At 38.4% G+C, this 21,662-nt stretch overlaps 1 protein-coding gene across 4 annotated transcripts in view; it reads left to right on the top strand.

The window, feature by feature from the left end:
- The window catches only part of Mapre2 (microtubule associated protein RP/EB family member 2), a 153,711-nt gene that overhangs the window by 109,735 nt on the left and 22,314 nt on the right, over positions 1–21,662 (top strand). For all 4 annotated transcript variants that reach the window (XM_005325577.3, XM_021726542.3, XM_005325578.4 and 1 more), the window contains 2 exons: positions 1,023–1,168; positions 4,401–4,614. In XM_005325577.3, the coding sequence (XP_005325634.1) occupies positions 1,023–1,168; positions 4,401–4,614 (360 nt within the window). The remainder of the gene's footprint in view (positions 1–1,022; positions 1,169–4,400; positions 4,615–21,662) is intronic.

Genomic DNA, 21,662 nt, shown 5'->3' with positions numbered 1-21,662 from the left:
GGGCTGTAGCTCAGTGATAGAGCACTTGCCTACCATGCAGGAGGCACTGGGTTCAATCCACAGCACCACATAAAAATAAAAGTATTGTGTCCATCCACAATCAAAATATATTTTTTAAAATGGCCACTTGTTCAAAGTCTTGCCATTCAATTGCTTTTCTTTCTTGTAAAAGAAAAAAAAATCATTCTGACTTTTAATTTCTTTAGTTCGTCTTTTGCTATTAAGAAGAGATGTACAAGTAAACATGCTCTTGCTGGTATTTTCTAATTGAGACTCATGTTCTAAGAGTTCCTCATATTAAAAAAAAAACTTTTCCTATGACTATTTTGTCAGGGGACTCATTGAACATTTCTGTCATGTTTATTTCTCAGTCATAAACAGCATGGCTCTGAATTTCTGTAAGTCTCAAGGTACCCCTGTCTTCATCTTTCAAGTTAATATGGGCACCCTGTTGATTGGTATACAACTGTTGGGGCATTCAATGGCTTAGTGAGGCATTTTTCATCCCTGTTATTTTGCAGTATGGCTATAGAACAACTTCAGCATATGTATATTTTTTGAGCTATGCATTTTGTAAAACTTTTGTAGAATTTTTTGTTATTTTTCCTCTTTTTTTTGATGACATTGATTAGGTAATATCTAAACGGGGGGAAGTATGTTCCTTTTCTCTGGTGGAAGCTAGGAGGAGTTACTCTTAGGCTGGCTTCCCCTTGACTTCAGTGTATGAGGTTGTCCCCCTTGGTCTTAGGCCCCTGATGCTCTGGTACATGCAGTGTAGCACACAGGGTGAGGAATGGGGAAGTGGCAGGCACTTCATCACTGAGGCAATATCCTGTGCCCCTAGCACCTAGTCCCTGTGGACAGAGAAGTGTAAGTGTAGTGATTAGAAGGACACGCATGGCCATGTGGGCTCTGCTTTCAATGATGGTACCTTCAAGCATGTTCACTTTCTTGCTTACCAATCCTTTGTCACATCTGGGTACAGCCAGTCTCACTTAAATACTTTTCTTGTCTCTTTCTAGGAGCAGCCTATTGCCAGTTCATGGACATGCTTTTTCCAGGCTGCATTAGTTTGAAGAAAGTAAAATTTCAAGCAAAGTTGGAGCATGAGTATATTCACAATTTTAAACTTCTGCAAGCATCATTTAAGCGAATGAATGTCGATAAGGTAGGAGACTCACTTGTACCTCTATAAAATGCAGTGTCTTTTCCTTAATGTTGTTTTTGACTAGAAAGAACAAAAATCTGAGAACGTATCAATAGGATATATGTCTTGCTACCTTGACAAGTTGGGATCTATGCATAGTGTAAAGCATCAGTCCAACTTTGTATGTTTGTATGAGGTTTTAATTTCAAAAGGTTGTCTAAACTTGTAACCATTGGACTAAAAACTCCCACAGGAACCACAGATGTTAAAATTGTTGTTATAAGGTTATGTTTTTGTTTGCCAGATGTTTCTGTGGTTGTGCATCTTATTCCTTTGGAAAAACAAGTTACAGTGGGAATACCATGGGTTTGAATCTCAGCTCCATGACTTGAGCAAATTATTTAAATTCTTTCAGCCTGATTTTACCCATCTATAAAATGGAACTAGAAACCTCACATCCATATTTATAGTTAAAATAAGAGAATGCATGCAAAAAGTGTTCAGCATAGTATATGCCCTCAGATTCTTAGTGTCCATAAATTTTCCTTTTCCTCCCTTTGAATTATAATTTATTCCTAAAATGATACACAAAGATACTGAGTACTGTTTTCCTTATTAAGGGACTATTGCTAAAACCCTGTTTTTCTGTATGTTTACTGTTATTCAAAACATATTTAATTCATGTCCTATATTTAGGGTATATCTCTTAGGATGGTTAAGCTTAGAAAAAATGAATTTTTGAAAAAGGGAATAGAGATTAACCAACATGGGAGAAATGGAAAACTTTTCTTTGCATAAATAGTGATAATAAATAAGCTATGGCAATAAAAAATAAAATAACTGAATTATAAGAGAAGATAGAACTTTAAAGAGTTTGAACTATATATATTTAATTAAATATAATTTAAGTAAAATAGCATTCTTAATCAAAATGTTTAAAAATATGGCTTCTTGTTTTCTCATAATTTTTATTTCAAAATATACACTCTAACATTTTAACCTTTTGGAGTATTTTCAACTTACTTTATATTCTTTGCAGTGGTTAATTTCCAATTAGTTCTTTCCAAAGATATTTAAAACCAAAACTATATAGGTTCTCCTTACTTATATAAGTTAACAATGCCACTTGTGTGATCTTCATTAATTTTTTTAAGCTATGCTGCTACAGTCAATGAAAAAAAAAACAAAATATCTGTCCAAGGTTTATTGGTGGAACCTGCTATATATCAAATAGTGGGCCCATATCTCTCTAGAAGTTTGCAGAGAATGGATGAGAAGTTGTTAAGAATGTCCTAGAAAAATTCTTACAGTGGAAGAAGACTGGAATTGAAGGACTTTGTTAGACTTTCTAGTTTTAACATGTCATAATTTGATAAAAAAAAAAAGTCCTATGGGACGGTGTTATGTACCCCTGTTATGCCTATCACAGTGCAACAGTATATCAGAAGGTGCTGAGCAAAGTTTTGTTTACAACCTCAGATTTCAAACTTATGCCCCTGAAACTTTTCATTTTGGCAGAAAATGCAGACTGAAGTGAATAGAATTAAGGGCCTCTTTTAACCACTAATATACCACCATCACATAAAACTATAAATTTGCACATGTCTGGCAACAAAGTACAGTAGGGTGTTAACTAAAGACCTTAGCTGTAAGAAGTCTCTTTCTAATAATCCATATTCCCATGAACAAAACTTTGAAACTCATACATAAATAAAAGGTAAAAATTCAGCAAACTGTCATGTGTAGAACCAAGAGAAGTGAGAAGAGAACAAATTGGCACCAAAATCTGTGGTACCAGGAGCTGAAAATTTACTTCTCTTTCATCTTTCTGCATTGGGCTTAGTTTCAATTTTAGCTGCATAAATTTTTTTTTGAAAAATTTATTATTAATGATTTTGTTTTAGAGAGTAACCTAAAATGCTTATTGCTTTTTTCTTTTAGTTGTCATTATGTTTAAGGTCTCTTTGCTTCCCCCTTCCCTTTGCATTGCTGTGGATACACCCAGGGCTTTGAAAACTCCAGGCAAGTGCCCTCCCACTGAGCTACACCTCTAGCCTTTTTATTTTTTATTTTGAGACAAGGTCTGAGTTACTGAAGCTGGTCTGGAACTCGGAATCCTCCTGCCTAGTCACTACATTTTTTTTTTTTTATTAGATTGTTGGTGGTATATAGTTCTGAGGTGGCAAAGCCTTTCTGAAGGTTTAATTTGTACAGCTTCCATTTGTATTGTCACACACTGAAGTCATGTTTTTTTGCACTGGGTTTCTGCCTGAATCACTTGTTTATCTGTGCCCCTCCCCACACACACACGCAATATCTAACTCATACCATGTCACTTTCTTGTGGGTCACCCTCACCTAACATTACCACCTGGAGATATAGAAAGTAAAATCTATTGATGGCTCAGTTTGGAGAACTTGGTACCTTTCCACTGAAGAAGAGCTAAGCAGTAAACTCCGTGTTTTCCTTATTATGATTCCAAAGGTGCCTGTAGGGCCCTCAGTGGGGAGTACTGTTGACTCTTTAGGTTGCAGTAGGAAAGGTTACCCCATGAAAAACTGACCTTCGTGCCTCGGAAGCCAATGTGTGTGCTATGCACCTCCTTCTTCCGTGACCCCCTTAATCAACCTCCATCTCTTTTCCCTCAGACTCCCATGAAACATTAGCTATGCTCCTGGGTAGCCTGTGCACTACCAGGCCTTGTATTGTGGTTAGCTATTTTCATACTAGTCTCTTTCTACATTGTAAATGAGCTCTGAGAAAACTCATTTTGTTTCATATGAACCTTTAGATTAGTGTCCATTTTTATTGACTTGAATCTTATTAATTTGCATGCTCTACTGATTATAATCCTCATAAGAATTTATCCCAACACAATTGGGCCAAATGTTACAAAGAAATGGGAAAGCTCATCAATCTTGACAGCACAACATCCCAGGCCCATGATTTTAGGGGAGATGCTTTGACATTAAATATCCTATAAGAGACATCAGCCCCTCTTGACTGTCCCTCTTTTGTCTGCTTTGTTCAGAAGTATTAAGTATTTCACGAGAACCAGCTGTTGTTTTCAGTAAGTTCTTTAATATGATGAGCTTTATGTTAATTCTAGAATACAGCTGGCTGAGCTGGCAGGGAGAGATCAGTGGTCATGAATTGCAGGCAAATAGGAAATGGTTGCATTTGGGGAACACTTCAGTTGGACTGAATACCAACAAACCTGAGCTTCCAGGCTCACAGTGTTTCTATATTGCAGGTAATCCCAGTGGAGAAGCTAGTGAAAGGACGTTTCCAGGACAACCTGGATTTTATTCAGTGGTTTAAGAAATTTTACGATGCTAACTACGATGGGAAGGAGTACGATCCTGTGGAGGCACGACAAGGGCAAGATGCAATTCCTCCCCCTGACCCTGGTGAACAGATCTTCAACCTGCCCAAGAAGTCTCATCATGCGAACTCCCCCACTGCAGGTACTGTCACAACAAAACTGGAGATTCACTCTTACCTCAGAAAATGGCTCAGACCCTCCTGGGCTTTACTGTGTGTTTGTGATTGATTTGTCCCAGCAGTCAATATTTTAATGCTTTCGGATGATTTTTTTTTAGCATTGACTTACTGACTGCATTTACCTTCCTCTGACCCATCTGTCATAAGTCTAATGATCTTGATTTAAGCTATTAAAAAGCAGAGTCATGTTATATCACTGAAGCGTGGTATTAAAACAATGCTCTAGGGTCTAGATTTCTTTTTTTTTAAATTTGAAGTAGTCTGTTTAGATTTAGAATTAAACACTTTTACTGCTTAATTTTTGGCCGTACAGACCACAGTGTGAACTGATTTATACTGTTATATGTGGATCCTCATCTCTAATTCTTCAGAGGAAATTTTTGAATGCTGCAACTATCTCCTGCAGACGTAGTGCCAGTTTTTACTGATAATGTAAAACAACACTTCATTTTTATCCACCTTTGTCCAAAAGTGAAGTCATTCACCATGATTAGCAGAAACTTAAGTTTTTTTTTTAACTTTTGTTCATGTAAACCTTTTTAAAATTTTATAAATATCCTTGACATAAAAAGACTTTGCCAAGCAAAACGTGTTCTTGTAAAACTGGGTCATTATCATTAGCTCCAGTTGGGTAGTGAACAGTGAAACAGTGATACCCTTAGAAGCCATTTGTTTCCATGCCAGTGTGGAACCTGATGTTCAGATGTGTGAAATCTGTGACCTTAATTTTGTAAATAATACAGATTCCTTAGTTATGGCCAACGCCCATCAGAGTGGATTAGAAATTGTTAGCAGTTCTAGGGATGTGGTAGTAGCCCTGTAATCCGTTTCTCTCACTGTAAAGAAGGCTTTTTATTTGTTTTCCTTATTTCTGAATTCATGTCTATATTCCAGGTAAACCAAGACCTTTGGAAATCTGTCATTATTCTGTTAGTATTTTAAATCTTATATTTTTAAAGATAACATTATTAATATGCATATTTCCCTGTATATTAGTTGAATTCTTATTCGTCTGGATCAAAATAGTGGTAAGGAAGAGGAATAGACAACTTTGGGAGATATTTAGGGGGGTAAAATAGACTGGATATTGTTAATGGGTTGATACTGGGGTTAAAGAGAGAAGGGTGTCAATCATGACCTCTTGATGGAGGGCCTTATTCAGGAAGGGTTGCTAGAGGACCAGATTTAGAAGAAATTGTAAGTTTGTTTTCAATGTACTGAGTTTGAAATTCTCTTGGAATATCCAGCAAGAAATCTAAATAGGCAGGGGTTTTTTTGGTGGGGAGCGGTATTTGTGTGTGTGTGTGTGTTTCTGGAGCTTAAAAGAAGTATGGGTTAGAGGTGAACATTTGTGAGTCTTCCATATATCTATGCAGTAAAATCTGGATGTAAATACACAGTGATAGGGTAAAAGGGCCTTGAAGAACTCTTGATGTTTAATGGTTGAGTAGAGGAGGAAGAGCGTGCATGGGACACAAAGAAGATGCAGAAAGATTGTAGGAAACTAGAGAGTGAGTGGTTGTGTTGGGGAAGGAGAAAGAAGGGAGCAGAAGAATCAACAGTATCTAAATCTTCTAAGAAGTCAAAATGAGGCCTGATATTGGATCACTCAACTTGGAGGTCATTCACTGGAATAGTAGAACAAGGACTGGATTAAAGAATCCAGAGAAGTTGAGACATTATCAAAGTCCATCCTTGGAGCCATACAGTAGATGAGTTATATAGATTAGGAAAACTGAACACAGATCTTTGAGAACACATACATATATGAGGGAAGAAAGAATCAGCAGCTGAGAAAAAGGTGAAAATGAAGAAAACCAGAAAAACTCAACAGTAGGAAATTTCTAGAAAGAGGGTCACCAACAGTGCTGAATATTAATTATGGAAACATCAAATAGAGTAAAGCCTGAAAATAGGCCAAGGAGGTCGGACTCCTCGGAGGTGATTAATAGTCCTTCAGAGAACTAGTCCAGTAAGACAGATTCACCAAGGGCATGTGGAGTGTGTAGGTGAGCTGGAAGAGTAGATTTACCTTCAACAAATCTGTCAGGAAGAAAAACACTAAGGGAAATAAAAACATTTGGTTGTTGTAGGAAAAAGAGCTGATGGCAACTTCATGAAGTAAGATTGGAGGTAGAATGGTGTTCCTTTTTTCTTGTTTTTGTTTGCTTTAAGGATAAAACAAAATGGTCATATTGATGAGAGAAGGATCCATGGAAAAGGAATAATTGAAAATAGTAAAAGAGGAGAAATTGGAGAAGCATGGCTCTGAGGCTGGAAGGAGAAAAATAAGGTCAAGGGCATAGATAGAAGGGCTAAAGGGAAAGGGAAGATTTATTTTTCTGGAGCAGAAGTGATGGAAGAGGTCAGATAAAAATTAAGCCACAGGGGTTTGGGAAATAAGCATTCATGCAGTTCAGACAGACCACATACTTTTTTTTTTTGACCTTTTATTCTGATTTGTTCTATATGACAGTAGAATGCATTACAATTCATATTACTCCTATAGAGCACAATTTTTCATATCTCTGGTTGTACACAAAGTATATTCACACCATTCGTGTCTTCATACATGTACTTAGGGTAATGATGTCCATCTCATTCCACCATCTTTTCTTGGCCACCTACTTATGTCAGTAACTTTCATCAGCCTAGGAGCTGGAGTGGAGAAAGGGGGTGGTGTGTACTTCCCAGAGTCTGCAATTCAGGAGGCACATGGAGTGGGAGGACAAGGAGGTGAGAAAATCAAGGGTGGCTGGTATTTCTCCTCTTAATGTCATTTCCTATAGCTGTTAGTGATGGACAGATTGGTCTTGAAATGCAACTGCCCATTTTTTTTTCATGTTTTTAATAGTGGAATTGGATAGACCTCCGAATATTTTTCTTCCACAATCATAATGTGTCCTTAATTTTTTTTTTTTTGCCTTGGCTCCAACACTCCTACTCCCCAAACACAACTGTCATTATGCCGCCTTGGCCTCGTTTTCTAGGAATTCCCTTGCTTGTCTCACAAAAGCCACAGAGAAACTTGTGCCATTTTGATAGAATATCCATAAACTTGAAGGAGAAGTATATGTTTTCCAGAGCTTAACTTCTCAGGTGACAACACTTAGGAAACATATGAAAGTCAACAGATAATAAATTCGGGTTTTAATGTTCCAGAAGGCAGTAATTCCTGAGACTATGTTCCTAATAACTTGGCCATGTTTACCTCTTTGATCTTAATCAGGGAGAAAGGATATTTTTTTCTGGAATCAAATTAATTATTCCCTTTTTAATAAAATATGTTCTGACTATGGAGCAGGGTGGAAAGTAAAATTATACTGAGGGAAAATTATAGCCAAGTATACATAAGATGTAAAACATTACTTTTCCAAGCTATAATAGGAGAAAGGCTCCCATAAATGCATTAAGACCTCATTTTTCTAGAAGTCATGTATCCAGATATTGGGAACACAGCCAAGAAAATATAAGCCAAAATGTCTTCTCAGAGTCAGAATAGGTGTTATAAAATCTGTGCTGTGAAATTCACACACTTTGCTCATGAGCGAGTTTCTAGGATACTTATCCAGTCTCTTTGCTCTTTCTTAATTTAGAAATAGCTATAATAAACATGAGGATATGGTTTCTCAGCACATAAGGTATTAGGGCAGGAGTACATAGGCACCAAGAGAGAGCACAAACAACAATAAGAGAAGATCCAGAAATCTTAAAACCTTACTAAAGAGCCTAGTAGTCTAGGATCTTTATTTAAAAATTGCCTCTGTGATACCACAGATCTCATGGGTCCCTTCAAAGTCTTAGGACTCTGTTATAATTCTCTTTATAATATTGACCCTGAATCATTTTCCCCATGAGCTATTTGTACAGACTCTAAACTGGTCCTCCTTCCTCTGGTCTAAAACCATAGGTCTGATTTTTGTCCATTCACAATTTAGGATAAATTAAAGTGCTTGATGAGATGAGATTCAGCTATCTCAGAAATTCACAGTGGTGCCAAGTCAGGAACATTTAGCAGTAATTCTGTTCCCAAAACCTTGGTCATTTCTTAATTATTTGCATTAATGGAAACAAGCCGTGGATGATAAAATTGAAAACAGGAACCGGTCCTCAATTATTATTTTTTTTTTTTGGCTTTGGAATACTTGATTGATTTTGCAGTGGATTTATCTCTTCCCCCAAATAGTTCCTTGGGCTAATATTAAAATTAGTTTGCATGCCCTGACTGTTACAAATGAATAGCAATAAGTGGAAGCTTCAAAGCATCTTATATGACAGACAGACTACATTAGAGTGGAAAAAGTGATTGTGGGAAGGATTAGCCATACATGATAATTGAGAGTACTCTGTCTACATAAGCAAGGGGAAAAAAATGTGCTTTTACATCATCCAGATGGCTTATATAACCCCACTCCAGAGGAGATTTGTTTGTGCATCAAATAAATTCCAGATACTTAGTGCATTCTGTTTTTGTGTGAACATGCTTGATTTTTCTGCCGTAAAATCTTTTCTTCTATGGATTCAGAGAAGCCATAGAATAGTTTGGGGTCTGAGTATAGTAGGGTGACTTTATTGTAAGCAACTTAAACATCAGCAGAGGTGTCATAGGAGGGTAGATGGCCTCCAGGTAAGTTTTATTTTGTGTGTTTTCGAAGGAGTTGCTTCTTGAGTTGGTTTTGATCTGTCAGCCAAGAGCATACATTAAAATGTACATTTTTATAATAATAAAGTGCATACATCATTGTGAATCATGATGTTTATAAATTTATTGCTCTAAGCCATATCTGCAACTTGAGATAGCTGTCTAGGGAGATGAGTTTTTATGTGTGAGCACTTACTAAACTTAAAAGAAAATTCAAAATTATGGTTTCTATAGCAACTACAGCTTAGATACATTGCAAATTCACATACATTAATGCATTAAAATCAAACACCCATATATAAATATAGTGTGATGAATTTAGAGTTGCTATGGGAGTTGAGTCTGAGCTTTCTCTTTTCCTTAGAGACTTCAGTGTTTCAGCCTTGAAATCAGGTTAATGGAAATGCTTGAAAAGTAGTTTCTAAAAGAAAACAACTAATAGAACAAAGTATTTGAAGAATCATAATTAAATTCCTAAATGTAAATTTAAATAAATCCTGTGTTTTTCAAAAATGATCCTGGCTGTAGCTCAGGGGCAGAGTGCTTGCCTAACATGCATGAGGCACTGGGTTTGATCCTCAGCACCACATAAAAATAAACAAAATAAAGGCATTCTATCCATTAAGAAAAAAAAAGATACTGAATATTTGAATACTCTGAATTACCTTTGATTTTGGATTCTCCAAGACTAGTCATACAGTCTAAAAATGTAACCATGTTTGTTCATTTATTTTTTAGCAGTGTATAAGCATTTGTAGAGCACCTACAATCTAAATAAGCATCACTACTCACCTTCATTTGAGAAAGCAAATTTGGCTTTACTTTTTTGTGTTTTTAAGAAAGGCATTGAAATATAGCAGTAAGGTTGGGTTTTATCATCATTCTAATCTTGGCTTTGTGTCTCAGAATATTGTCTCTCACCAGGTGTGGTGGTGTACACCGTTAATTCCACCAGCTGGGGAGGATGAGGCAGGAGGCAGGAAGATTGCCAAATTTAAAGCCAGCCTCAGAAACTTAGCAAGGCCCTAAGCATCTAAATGAGACTCTGTCTCAAAATAAAACATAAAAAGAGTGGGTATGTGATGAAGTGCCCCTGGGTTCAATCCCTGGTACCAAAAAGAGAGAGAGAGAGAGAGAGAGAGAGAGAGTGTGAGTCTCTCTTGGTCACTTACCACATGCATTTGAAAAGAATGTGTGCTCTATAGTTGTCATATAATGTTCAGAAATAAAGATGGTTGATAGTGTTTTTCAGATTCTGTGTGTTTGATGAAGGGTTTTGTTTTGTTTTGTTTTGTCTGTCTAGTTCTAATAATGGCTACAAAGATAGTGTTAATTCTTCATGCACTGTTTGATTGTGGAATTGTCTGTTTCTCCTATTCTCCCAATTTTGTGTTCCTATTTTTTGTAAGGCTCTGTTACTAAATACATACACATTTACAATTAAGTAATCCTATTGAATTGACCATTTTATTTCTTTGAAAATAATTTTTGTCTTTAAGTGTATTTTATCTAATGATAATAGAACCACTCCAACTTTCTTATACCTACTGTTTGCATGATGTCTTTTTCTCTAATAGACTAACTTTCTACCTATCTTGTCTTTACATTTAAATTATGTTTCTTATAGACAGCATATAAGTGGGTCTTGCATTTCTATTCATTGTGGTATGGTAGTCTTTGCCTTTTAATTAGACTATTAAGTGCATTGATACTTAGTGTAATTTTGGATTTATGTCTACCAAATTACTATTTGTTTTGTTTTGCTGTTTCTCCTTTCCTGTTAGCTTCTGGATTTTTAAATACTTAGAGTTTTATTTTAATTTATCTAGTGTCTTTCTAACTATACCTTTTTGCATTAATTTTTTGTGGTTGCTCTCAGAATTATATGTATTCATATCTTTTCACAGCATACTTAAAATGAACATTGTAGCCCTTATGTAAAATATGGAAACTTTGCAAACCCCCTCCCCACTGGTCCTTTGTTTTGGTTATTCTATGTATTACATCTACATTCATTATAAACCTCATAAGACAATCTTATGACTTCTACTTTACATTCACATTGTCCAGTACACAGTGTCTTTTGAGTACTTGAGACATCCTGTATATATAAAATTCATGCTGGGTTTAGAAGACTCAAAAAAAAAAGGAAAAAAATATATATATATCTAATAACTTCATACTGATTCCATGTAGGAATTATATTGTAGATATGTATTTTTCATATGTTAAAATTGATCTTTTTTAACTTTTTGATGTGACCACTGGAAAATTTTAAATGATATTGTTCACACACTTCTAGTAGGCGGTGCTGCTTTAAACAGTCATATGTATTATAAAGAAATAAGAGGAAAAAATAGCCTGTTTTTCATATAGTTACCATTTCTCATTTTTTCATTTCTGAACGTATGAGACCCCTACTGGTTTCAGTTCTCTTTAGACTGAAGAACATTTAATATTTCTTATAGTGCAGGTTCAGTGGTAACAAATTTGTTTTTAGATTTGCTTTTTCTGTCACTGTCTAAATTTTCCACTCATTCTTTTTTTTTTATGTTTAAAATTCTTTTTTTTCCTTTTTTTTATAGATTGAAGTGGGTTATGAACTCCCAATTTTACCCCAAATACAGATTGCAGAATCACGTCGGTTACACATCCACAATTTTACATAGTGCCCAATTAGTAATTGTTGTATTCTGCTACCTTTCCTATCCCCTACTATCCCCCCTCCCCTTCCCTCACATCTTCTCTCTCTACCCCATCTACTGTAATTCATTACTCTCCTTGTTTATTTTCCCATTCCCCTCACAACCTCTTATATGTAATTTTGTATAGCAATGAGGGTCTCCCTTCATTTCCATGCAATTTCCCTTTTCTCTTCCTTTCCCTCCCATCTCATGACTCTGTTTAATGTTAGTCTTTTCTTCCTGCTCTTCCTCCTTGCTCTGTTCATAGTTGCTCTCATTATATCAAAGAAGACATTTGGTATTTGTTTTTTAGGGATTGACCAGCTTCACTAAGCATGATCTGCTCTAGTGCCATCCATTTCCCTGCAAATTCTATGATTTTGTCATTTTTTATTGCTGCATAGTACTCCATTGTGTATAGATGCCACATTTTTTTTATCCATTCATCTATTGAAGGACATCTGGGTTGGTTCCACAGTCTAGCTATTGTGAATTGTGCTGCTATGAACATCGATATGGCAGCATCCCTGTAGCATGCTCTTTTAAGGTCTTCAGGAAATAGTCCAAGAAGGGCAATAGCAGGGTCAAATGGTGGTTCCATTCCCAGCTTTCCCAGGAATCTCCAAACTGCTTTCCAAATTGGCCGCACCAATTTGCAGTCCCACCAGCAATGTACAAGAGTACCCTTTTCTCCACATCCTTGCCAGCACTTGTTGTTGTTTGACTTCATAGTGGCTGCCAATCTTACTGGAGTGAGATGGTATCTTAGGGTGGTTTTGATTTGCATTTCTCTGACTGCTAGAGATGGTGAGCATTTTTTTATGTACTTGTTGATTGATTGTATGTCCTCCTCTGAGAAGTGTCTGTTCAGATCCTTGGCCCATTTGTTGATTGGGTTATTTGTTATCTTATTGTCTAATTTTTTGAGTTCTTTGTATACTCTGGATATTAGGGCTCTATCTGAAGTGTGAGGAGTAAAAATTTGTTCCCAGGATGTAGGCTCCCTATTTACCTCTCTTATTGTTTCTCTTGCTGAGAAAAAACTTTTTAGTTTAAATAAGTCCCATTTGTTGATTCTTGTTATTAACTCTTGTGCTATGGGTGTCCTATTAAGGAATTTGGAGCCCGACCCCACAATATGTAGATCGGAGCTAACTTTTTCTTCTATCAGACGCAGAGTCTCTGATTTGATATCAAGCTCCTTGATCCATTTAGAGTTAACTTTTGTGCATGGCGAGAGGAAGGGATTCAGTTTCATTTTTTTGCATATGGATTTCCAGTTTTCCCAACACCATTTGTTGAAGATGCTATCCTTCCTCCATTGCATGCTTTTAGCCCCTTTATCAAATATAAGATAGTTGTAACTTTGTGGATTAGTCTCTGTGTCCTCTATTCTATACCATTGGTCCACTCGCCTGTTTTGGTACCAGTACCATGCTGTTTTTGTCACTATTGCTCTGTAATATAGTTTGAAATCTGGTATCGCTATACCGCCTGATTCACACTTCCTGCTTTAAATTGCTTTTGCTATTCTGGGTCTTTTATTTTTCCATATGAATTTCATGATTGCTTTATCTATTTCTACAAGAAATGCCATTGGGATTTTGATTGGCATTGCATTAAACCTATAGAGAACTTTTGGTAATATCGCCATTTTGATAATGTTAGTTCTGCCTATCCATGAACAGGGTATATTTTTCCATCTTCTAAGATCTTCTTGTACTTCTCTTTTTAGGATTCTGTAGTTTTCCTTGTATAAATCTTTCACCTCTTTTGTTAGGTTGATTCCCAAGTATTTTATTTTTTTGGAGGATATTGTGAATGGAGTGTTTTTCCTCATTTCCGTTTCAGAAGTTTTGTCGCTGATATACAGGAATGCCTTTGATTTATGCGTGTTGATTTTATATCCTGCCACTTTGCTGAATTCATTTATTAGTTCTAGTAGTTTCTTTGTAGACCCTTTTGGGTCTTCTAAGTATAGAATCATGTCATCTGCAAATAGTGATAATTTAAGTTCTTCTTTTCCTATTTTTATGCCTTTAATTTCTTTCGTCTGTCTAATTGCTCTGGCCAGTGTTTCGAGAACTATATTGAATAGAAGTGGTGATAGAGGGCATCCCTGTCTTGTTCCAGATTTTAGAGGGAATGCCTTCAACTTTTGTCCATTCAGAATGATGCTAGCCTGAGGCTTAGCATAGATAGCTTTTACAATGTCAAGGTACGTTCCTGTTATCCCTAGTTTTTCAAGTGTTTTGAACATAAAGGGATGCTGTACTTTGTCGAATGCTTTCTCTGCGTCTATTGAGATGATCATATGGTTCTTATCTTTAAGTCTATTGATGTGGTGAATAACATTTATTGATTTCCGTATATTGAACCAGCCTTGCATACCAGGGATGAATCCTACTTGATCGTGGTGCACAATTTTTTTGATGTGTTTTTGTATTCGATTCGCCAGAATTTTATTGAGGATTTTTGCATCTAGGTTCATTAGAGATATTGGTCTGTAGTTTTCTTTCTTTGAGGTGTCTTTGTCTGGTTTCGGAATCAGGGTGATGTTGGCCTCATAGAATGAATTTGGAAGAGCTCCCTCTTTTTCTATTTCCTGATCCACTCATTCTTAAGGAATATTTCTACTAGATAAAGAATTTAAACCAGACATACTTTCTTTTTTCTTGAAACACCTTAAAGATATTATTCACGCTGATAGCCTCCAAACGTAAGCCATCCTTCTTCTCCTGTACATAATATGTCATTTTCTCTGGGTATAGTCAACTTTTTCTCTTTATTGTGTTTCAGAGTTCAGTAAGGTTTCTGAATCTGTAATCTGTCTGGGGGAAATTTTCAGCATTATTTTTTCAAATATGTTCTTAGCTTTCTTCTTTACATCTAATTTTCCTAGAACTTCATTTACCTATAGGTTAGATCTTTTGAAATTATACCACAGTTTTCTGAAGCAGTGTTGACTTCCTCCCCAGTTTTTGTTTTCTGTTGATGTATCTTCAAGTGTATCCTCTCCACCCTATGGCATCTCCATTCTGGTATTGAGTACAGTACTCATTTTAGCTATTGTATTTCTCAGTTTTTAACTGTTTTCTTTTAAGGCCAAGAATGTAGATCAGTGGTAAAGCACTTGCCTGGCATGTGTGAAACTCTGGGTTCAATCCCAGCACCACAAAAAAATAGGTCAGTCTTTAATTTTTCTTCTTTATCTTTCTCTACCGAGTTTGCCTACCTTTTCATTTGTTATGAGCATATTTTCCTTTCATTCACTGAGCATACTTATGGCCATTGCTTCAAAGCCATTGTCAGCTTACTCCACCATCCTGGCCACCTTGTGGTGGGCATCTGCTGATTGTATTTTCCTTTGAGAATACATCATATTGTCCTGACTCTTCATATGTTGGAATAATTTTGGATTATGTCCTAGATATTGTGAATACTAAAGCTTCAAAGGATGTTGATGTTTTGATTTAACAGGAACTTACTTTGATTAGAGTCTAAGGGGGTATACTCAAGAAGTTAAATACCACTCAAGAGGTCCTAACCTTGACCTCCAGCCTGTGCCTTTGTGTAGAATTTCCTTGGTCTTATTTTTGCCAAGAAGCAAGTCTCTATTTACCTTTGGAGAAACTCCCTCTTTTAACCACTGATATTGGTCTCACCACAGAGTCATCATTTACTCCAAGAAATATGTTTTCCCTTATCTGCTCTTTACTGGGGTAGTTCATAATAGCATGTGACTTCCCAGAGACCGGTAGGGTAGGCAAAGGCACCCTTGTTGTCCTTTCATGATGAGATCATCAAGATGAGTCATTCCCGTATATCTTACAACTTCCCAGCAAGGTACTTGCTTGATACTATCTCCTAGTCCCAGTCACCTAACAACATACCCTCCTGCTTACTACCTACTTACTGCCAGGATCGAATATTCCATTCTCAGAGATAAAGCAATATCAGCCCAGTCCAAGGAAGAGATACGTTTCTTTCCAGCACCATAATTAACAAGGCATCTTTTTGAACAGAGGTTATGTAGAATGATGTTTGTGTCTTTTCACTCAGTGCCTGTCCCATGTCAGCATTTGTGTCCCTTAGGCCTACTCATATTAAGAAACTGTCCCATTGCTGAACTGCATACCACTTAGTAGCTGCTCCCTTAGCTACATCAAGACCTGGAGAAGATGTTAAGAATCACTTTAATGGCCCCCAATAACTAAATTCTTAGAGGACACTCCCTTTTCCCCAGAAGAAGAGAGAGATGGTGGTTTTGTTCTTTCAGTTGCCTATCATTTGTACAATATATGAGGAACACTGATAAGCATCAGGATACTTTCGTTGCAAAGAATAATTGAGCCTACATTTTCCTACTGTCATAATCTATTTGAGCCATTGTAACAAAATGTCATAAATCAGCAGATTCAGTGTCTGGTGAGGACATCTTTCTCGTTGACATTTCTTGTACAGGGCACCTTTACGTTGTGTTCTCAAGTGGTAAAAAAGGGAAACTCCCCAAGGCTCTTTGTCAGAGCACTTAATCCATTCCCCAGGGCTGCCCAGAGGACCCAGTTGCCTCTGAACGACCCACCTCTTGAAATCATCACATCAGAGATCTGGCTGCAACATGGGAGCTTGGGGCAACACAAGCATTCCCACCATAGCACCTACCTGTAATGGTGGCAGAACCACAGCATAAAATGTGAACAGTGCTCTGTCTTACCACCATTCCTAAATATCTGTGAGTTTGGTGGGTTTTTTTTGTTTTTTTGTTTTTTTAAAATATTTATTTTTTATTTGTAATTGGACACAATACCTTTATTTTATTCATATATTTTTATGTGGTGCTGAGGATCAAACCCAGGGTCTCGCATGTGCGAGGCGAGTGCTCTACCGCTGAGCCACAACCCCATCCCCGAGTTTGGTGTTTAGGGCACAGAGAAGAGCAAAGAAGCAAGAATAATTCAGGATTTTCAAATAGGAATCTCCTGGGAGAGTCTTTGAAAGAGCCATGCATTTTTCATTCCTATTCCAATTTGGTTGCCTACTGAGACAGCATTTTTAACAGATGCTACTAATTCATTTTATGATTTTTAATTATTTTGACTTACTAGAATCAAAGTATGTACATAGTTTTCTTTAAAACTAGAATTTTGTGAAGCCTAGAGATCAAAACCTATGAAATGCTGTGCTGTTATTGTTTCACTCTTAAAATCTAAATCTAATATGAATAGAATTTTTCATGAAACTTAGGGGAAAGGAAAACATTTAAAATGTACAGGAAATCAGTAATACTAGCAAATATTTATTGAGCACATACTGAGTTCCAACTATTATTCTAAGCACTTGATTGGTATATTAGTTCAATTTAGCTTTACCACAATCCTAAAAGATACAATTATAATTTTAGAATCTAGAAAACTAAGGGCCCGAGAGGTTCAGTGATTTACCAGGGTAACTAAAAGTAGGGTACTCAAAATTTGAAGCCTAATACTGATTCCAGAGCCCACACCATTTGATTATATTGCCTCTCAAATATGACAAATACTCTTATTTTCTCCCTGCACTGTATTGAACCACAGTAAATTTTCACAAACTGAATTCAAATTGCAGGGTGCAAAGAGGAAAGGAAAAGCACTCAATGTCACTGATCCTTGAAACAGCAGAGCACACACACCCTGCTATTGGTGGGGCATTTACCTTTTTTAAAATAAATTTTTAAAGTTTGAAAACGTTCCCATTCATCCTCTCAATAGGATTTGGAATGAGAAAGAGTTGCTGTATTTTATCTACATTTATAAATGAAGGAAATGTGAAGCTGCTTGTTCCAGGTCTCTTATCAGCCCTAAAGCAGAAATGTGGATAAAGCCCAGAAGGCTGAGCCCCAGATTAGTAGGATTACTAATCTCTGGTTTCTTAATCCTTCAATTCATATATTTCTCTGGACAAATGGTCCGAGGGATTTCAAAGTGAAGAGTAAGCCCCTGAGACAAATTTGGCATTATTTCCTGATTCCTCACACAGCGCTCTGCGGAGAGGGCTGGTGGCTTCCATTGTTGTCCCCTCTGCACCAGGGGAAGCAGTGGCTCCAGTCCTTTTAGAGCAGCACGGGTCCTTTCACGACAGGCCTTGGGTCATTCTTACGTGGCCGCTCCCTGGGTATGAAATGTTTGCTGACTCAGCAGCTCAACCCCTTGTCCTGGCTGGGCCAGCCCCCTTCTCTAAAAGGTACAATAAGTTGCTGTTTTGCTTTTCAGCTTGACAGGAAACCTTGTCACTTCTCAAAAGAAACTAATACAATAGTCACTCTCAGTTTCCTTGAGCAGAATATCACAGATTGCCCAAGAACCTATTTTTCTTTATTATCAGTGCCTTTCTTTGTCACTTGGTATTTTGGGCAGAATATAAAACAGTTCTGACCTGAGGAATTGTCTGGAATTTCTTTGAATTGGATAAACTAAACGGTAAGCCCCAGTTCTGCCCTGCTGACCCAGAGGCTCTCATGTGCTGTCTGTCAAGTTGATTTAACTGGAATCACTGACAGCGTTCATTTGGATCGTGCCACCCTGTGGCTGGTTTTGAAGTCTCTCCAGCCATCTCCATCACCTGAGAAGCACCTTGCACCATAACACTGTCACAGCACACTACACAGGAGCTCAGAAAATATTTGTTAGAAGGATAAATGTGTCCTACTTCTTGGTTTTCCTTGTCCTTTTTGTGAAAACTTTACTTGAATTCTCATTCGTTCGTTTAGTCTTCCAACAATGTTTGTTGTGGCCTGCAAGGGATTCTGGAGACTGGGGAGCATAGGAAGGCTACCTAAACTTGTCTTGCATAATTTCTTGAGGTTTCTGGGAAAAGTGAAGTTCAGCTAAGACTTAAGGAATGAGTAGAAGTTAGCCAGATAAAGGGTGTGGTGACAAGCATTCCAGACAGAAAAAAACAATGTGGAACTCAAGAGAATGTGCTCTGTTCAGTGAAGTGCAAGTTGTTCTGTGTGGATGTTTTGAGATACTGGGCTGCAGAGTCAAACAGGACCCTTGTTATTACCTTAAAAGGAACAGAGAATCACAAACTTAGCAGCACAAAACAACATACATGTGTTTACAAATACTAAAGTCCAGGCACAGCTTAGCTGGGCTTTCTGCATTAGGGTCTCACCAAGCTGCAAGTGTCCACTGGGGCTCTGGTCTCATCAGAGGCTCAACTAGGGTAAGATTCACTTCCAGGCTCCCAAATACTTGACAGTTTCCTTGCAGCTATAGGATCAGGGCTTTCATTTCTTGCTGGAAGCTACTCTCAATACCTAGAGACTACTCCTCCCTCCTTGCATTTGGGCTTTCCGACAGAGTGCTTACCTTGTGGCAGCTGCTTCTTCAAGGCTAGTGGAGAAGGTCTCACCAGCATGTTCACCAGCAAGACACAGGCGTGTGTATCGTAACATGCTGGTGTGAGTGGCTTCCCACCACCTCTGTTGTGTAGAACCAGTCACAGGTTCCCACACACCCCCTCAAGGAGAGACTATTATACAAATATGTTAAGACCAGGAAGCAGAGGTCATTGGAATGGGGTTGGGGGAGTCCCTTTAGAGTCTTTTGGTCACAGAGGTTTACAGAGTTTATAGTGGAGACTGTTGAAGGTCTTTAAAAGCTTTAAGCAGGAATTTGTTCCACCTTATAGAGAAGGCATTCGAAGGGGTACACTTACAATTCAGAAGACTAGGAAGCCACCTAGGAGAGGTGGCCTAAGTGAAGGTGGTAGCCAGGTGGATTATGAAGGTATGATCACAGCTTGATGATTATGGGAAGTAGGGGACAGGAGGAGACCAAGGACAAAAGATCCACTCATGCCCAGCTGGACTGTTGGTTGGGGAAGCAGAGAACTCAGGTAAAGGAGAGCGGGTGACTCTAGTGGCCCTGCTCCCAGCTCTCACTTCCAGTTCTGATTTGCTGTGTGGGCGCAGACCATGATTGGGTGCTGGGACGGATGGTGCCGCTGGAGCACAACACCATCAGAACAGGGGCATTGCGTGTCGACGGGCACTCTGACCGAGGTTAAAGGACTATATGTCATAAAGTAATCAAGTACTTGGGCTCCCTCAAAATGGCCATCTTGCTTGGTAAGCTTCTTGCTCACGTGAGTGCTACATGCCAGAGGTGGCACCAGGGTGACATCTTCATGGCAGTACCTGTGTGTGTCTGTTCTCCGTGGGCTGCTCAGTGTGCCGGGCTGTGATTCCACCATAAAAAGGCAAGGGGCTCCTGATCTCACTGTTAGGATTTGAGATGTGGGTTTTATTGAGTTAAAGGGATCCTCACCATTTCTGTTGCTGAGAACAATTAAAAATCAGATTCTAAACTCAGGCAGTCATTAGATTTGGTATGTAATATGTTTCAGATCTACTTAATTTTCTATCAAAGTGCACAAGAGGCATGATAAGCCAGTAGTTGATTGAAAAAAAAATCACACCAGATTGAAATAACTACTTAAGAGTCAGAATTTTTGAGATCGAAGCCTTTCTAAAATGTGCTTTCCTGAATTTTTTTTCCCCCTATGAAAAATTCTCTGAAACCAGAGTGACTCAAGTAGAGCCTGGAAAATACTGGAGAATCACATGATGGCTAAAAATAAGCACATCATCCCCAGCAGGGACAGTAAGCAGGGCAGAAGTAACTCAGTACGTGAGCGCTTCCATTTGCTGCCCGTTGTAGGACCTGGTCAGCCTAGAGGGTCCGGAGGGTCCCCAGAGCTCTGATGGCTCTGCGGCAGCAGCCACACCCTCCAGAGGCCCCTGGCCTGCAGCTTGCCCTGCTGCTCGGCTCTCACGGGGCAAGCCCTTTTATTGTGCTGTGCGGTGACCCCTGAGCGCTGGCTGGGAGGGACACAGGCTGACTCATAGCCCTTAGCCCTGCCTGTTTTTCCTCCAGCCCTCCCCTTGGAATCAATGGCAAATGCTATTGATTGCAGAAAATGTCTTCTTTGTTTTCTCTTGTTAACGTTGCAACACAGAGACTGTAAAATTGATGGGCATATGGCGGCTATACATCTGTGGGGGTATACAATAGGGTTTTTTAAAACCATCACAACTTTACCAAAAACAAAACTCATCCTGTGCAGACCCAGAGGACTGACTGCAGCAGCCTCCTACCTGGCCTTTCTTTCTGCCTCTGCCCTCGCAGTCTGTACTCCACCTGGCAGGCAGAGTGAGCCTCTTCAAACCAGTTCAGGGCATGTCTCTCTGCACTGGCACCTGACAGGTACATTGTGACCTGGCCCTGCAGCCAGGTATGTCTCTGCCTGCATGATGTGTGCCCTCTCTGCTCCTGGCCTGGCTCCTGAACAGGTGAGGCAGAATCCTGATACTATCTTTAGGTCTTTCCTTCACTTGGACTACTGTGCACCTGGCTGTCACTTCCCTTACCTCCCTCAATTCTTGGTTCAGATCTAACGTCCTCATCACACCCTTGAAGACCTAAGGATTACTCTTGCCTCTGTCCTATCCCTTGTAGTGATCCTGGAGTTGGTACAAGAGCTGTTGGCCTCTGTGACGAGTGAGACTTTGAAGCCAGGGTGATCCTGTCTAGTGCCTCTCACTTCCTTGCTAGGCTGCTAAAACACTTCCACCCAGAGAAGCACCTGACATTACCTTGCTGGTGCTAGGTGCTCCTGACTTCCATTCTGAGCAGACTCA

Source organism: Ictidomys tridecemlineatus, chromosome 13 (assembly GCF_052094955.1).
Source record: "Ictidomys tridecemlineatus isolate mIctTri1 chromosome 13, mIctTri1.hap1, whole genome shotgun sequence".
Taxonomy (NCBI): Eukaryota; Metazoa; Chordata; class Mammalia; order Rodentia; family Sciuridae; genus Ictidomys; species Ictidomys tridecemlineatus.
This window is presented reverse-complemented; position numbering and strand designations above follow the sequence as displayed.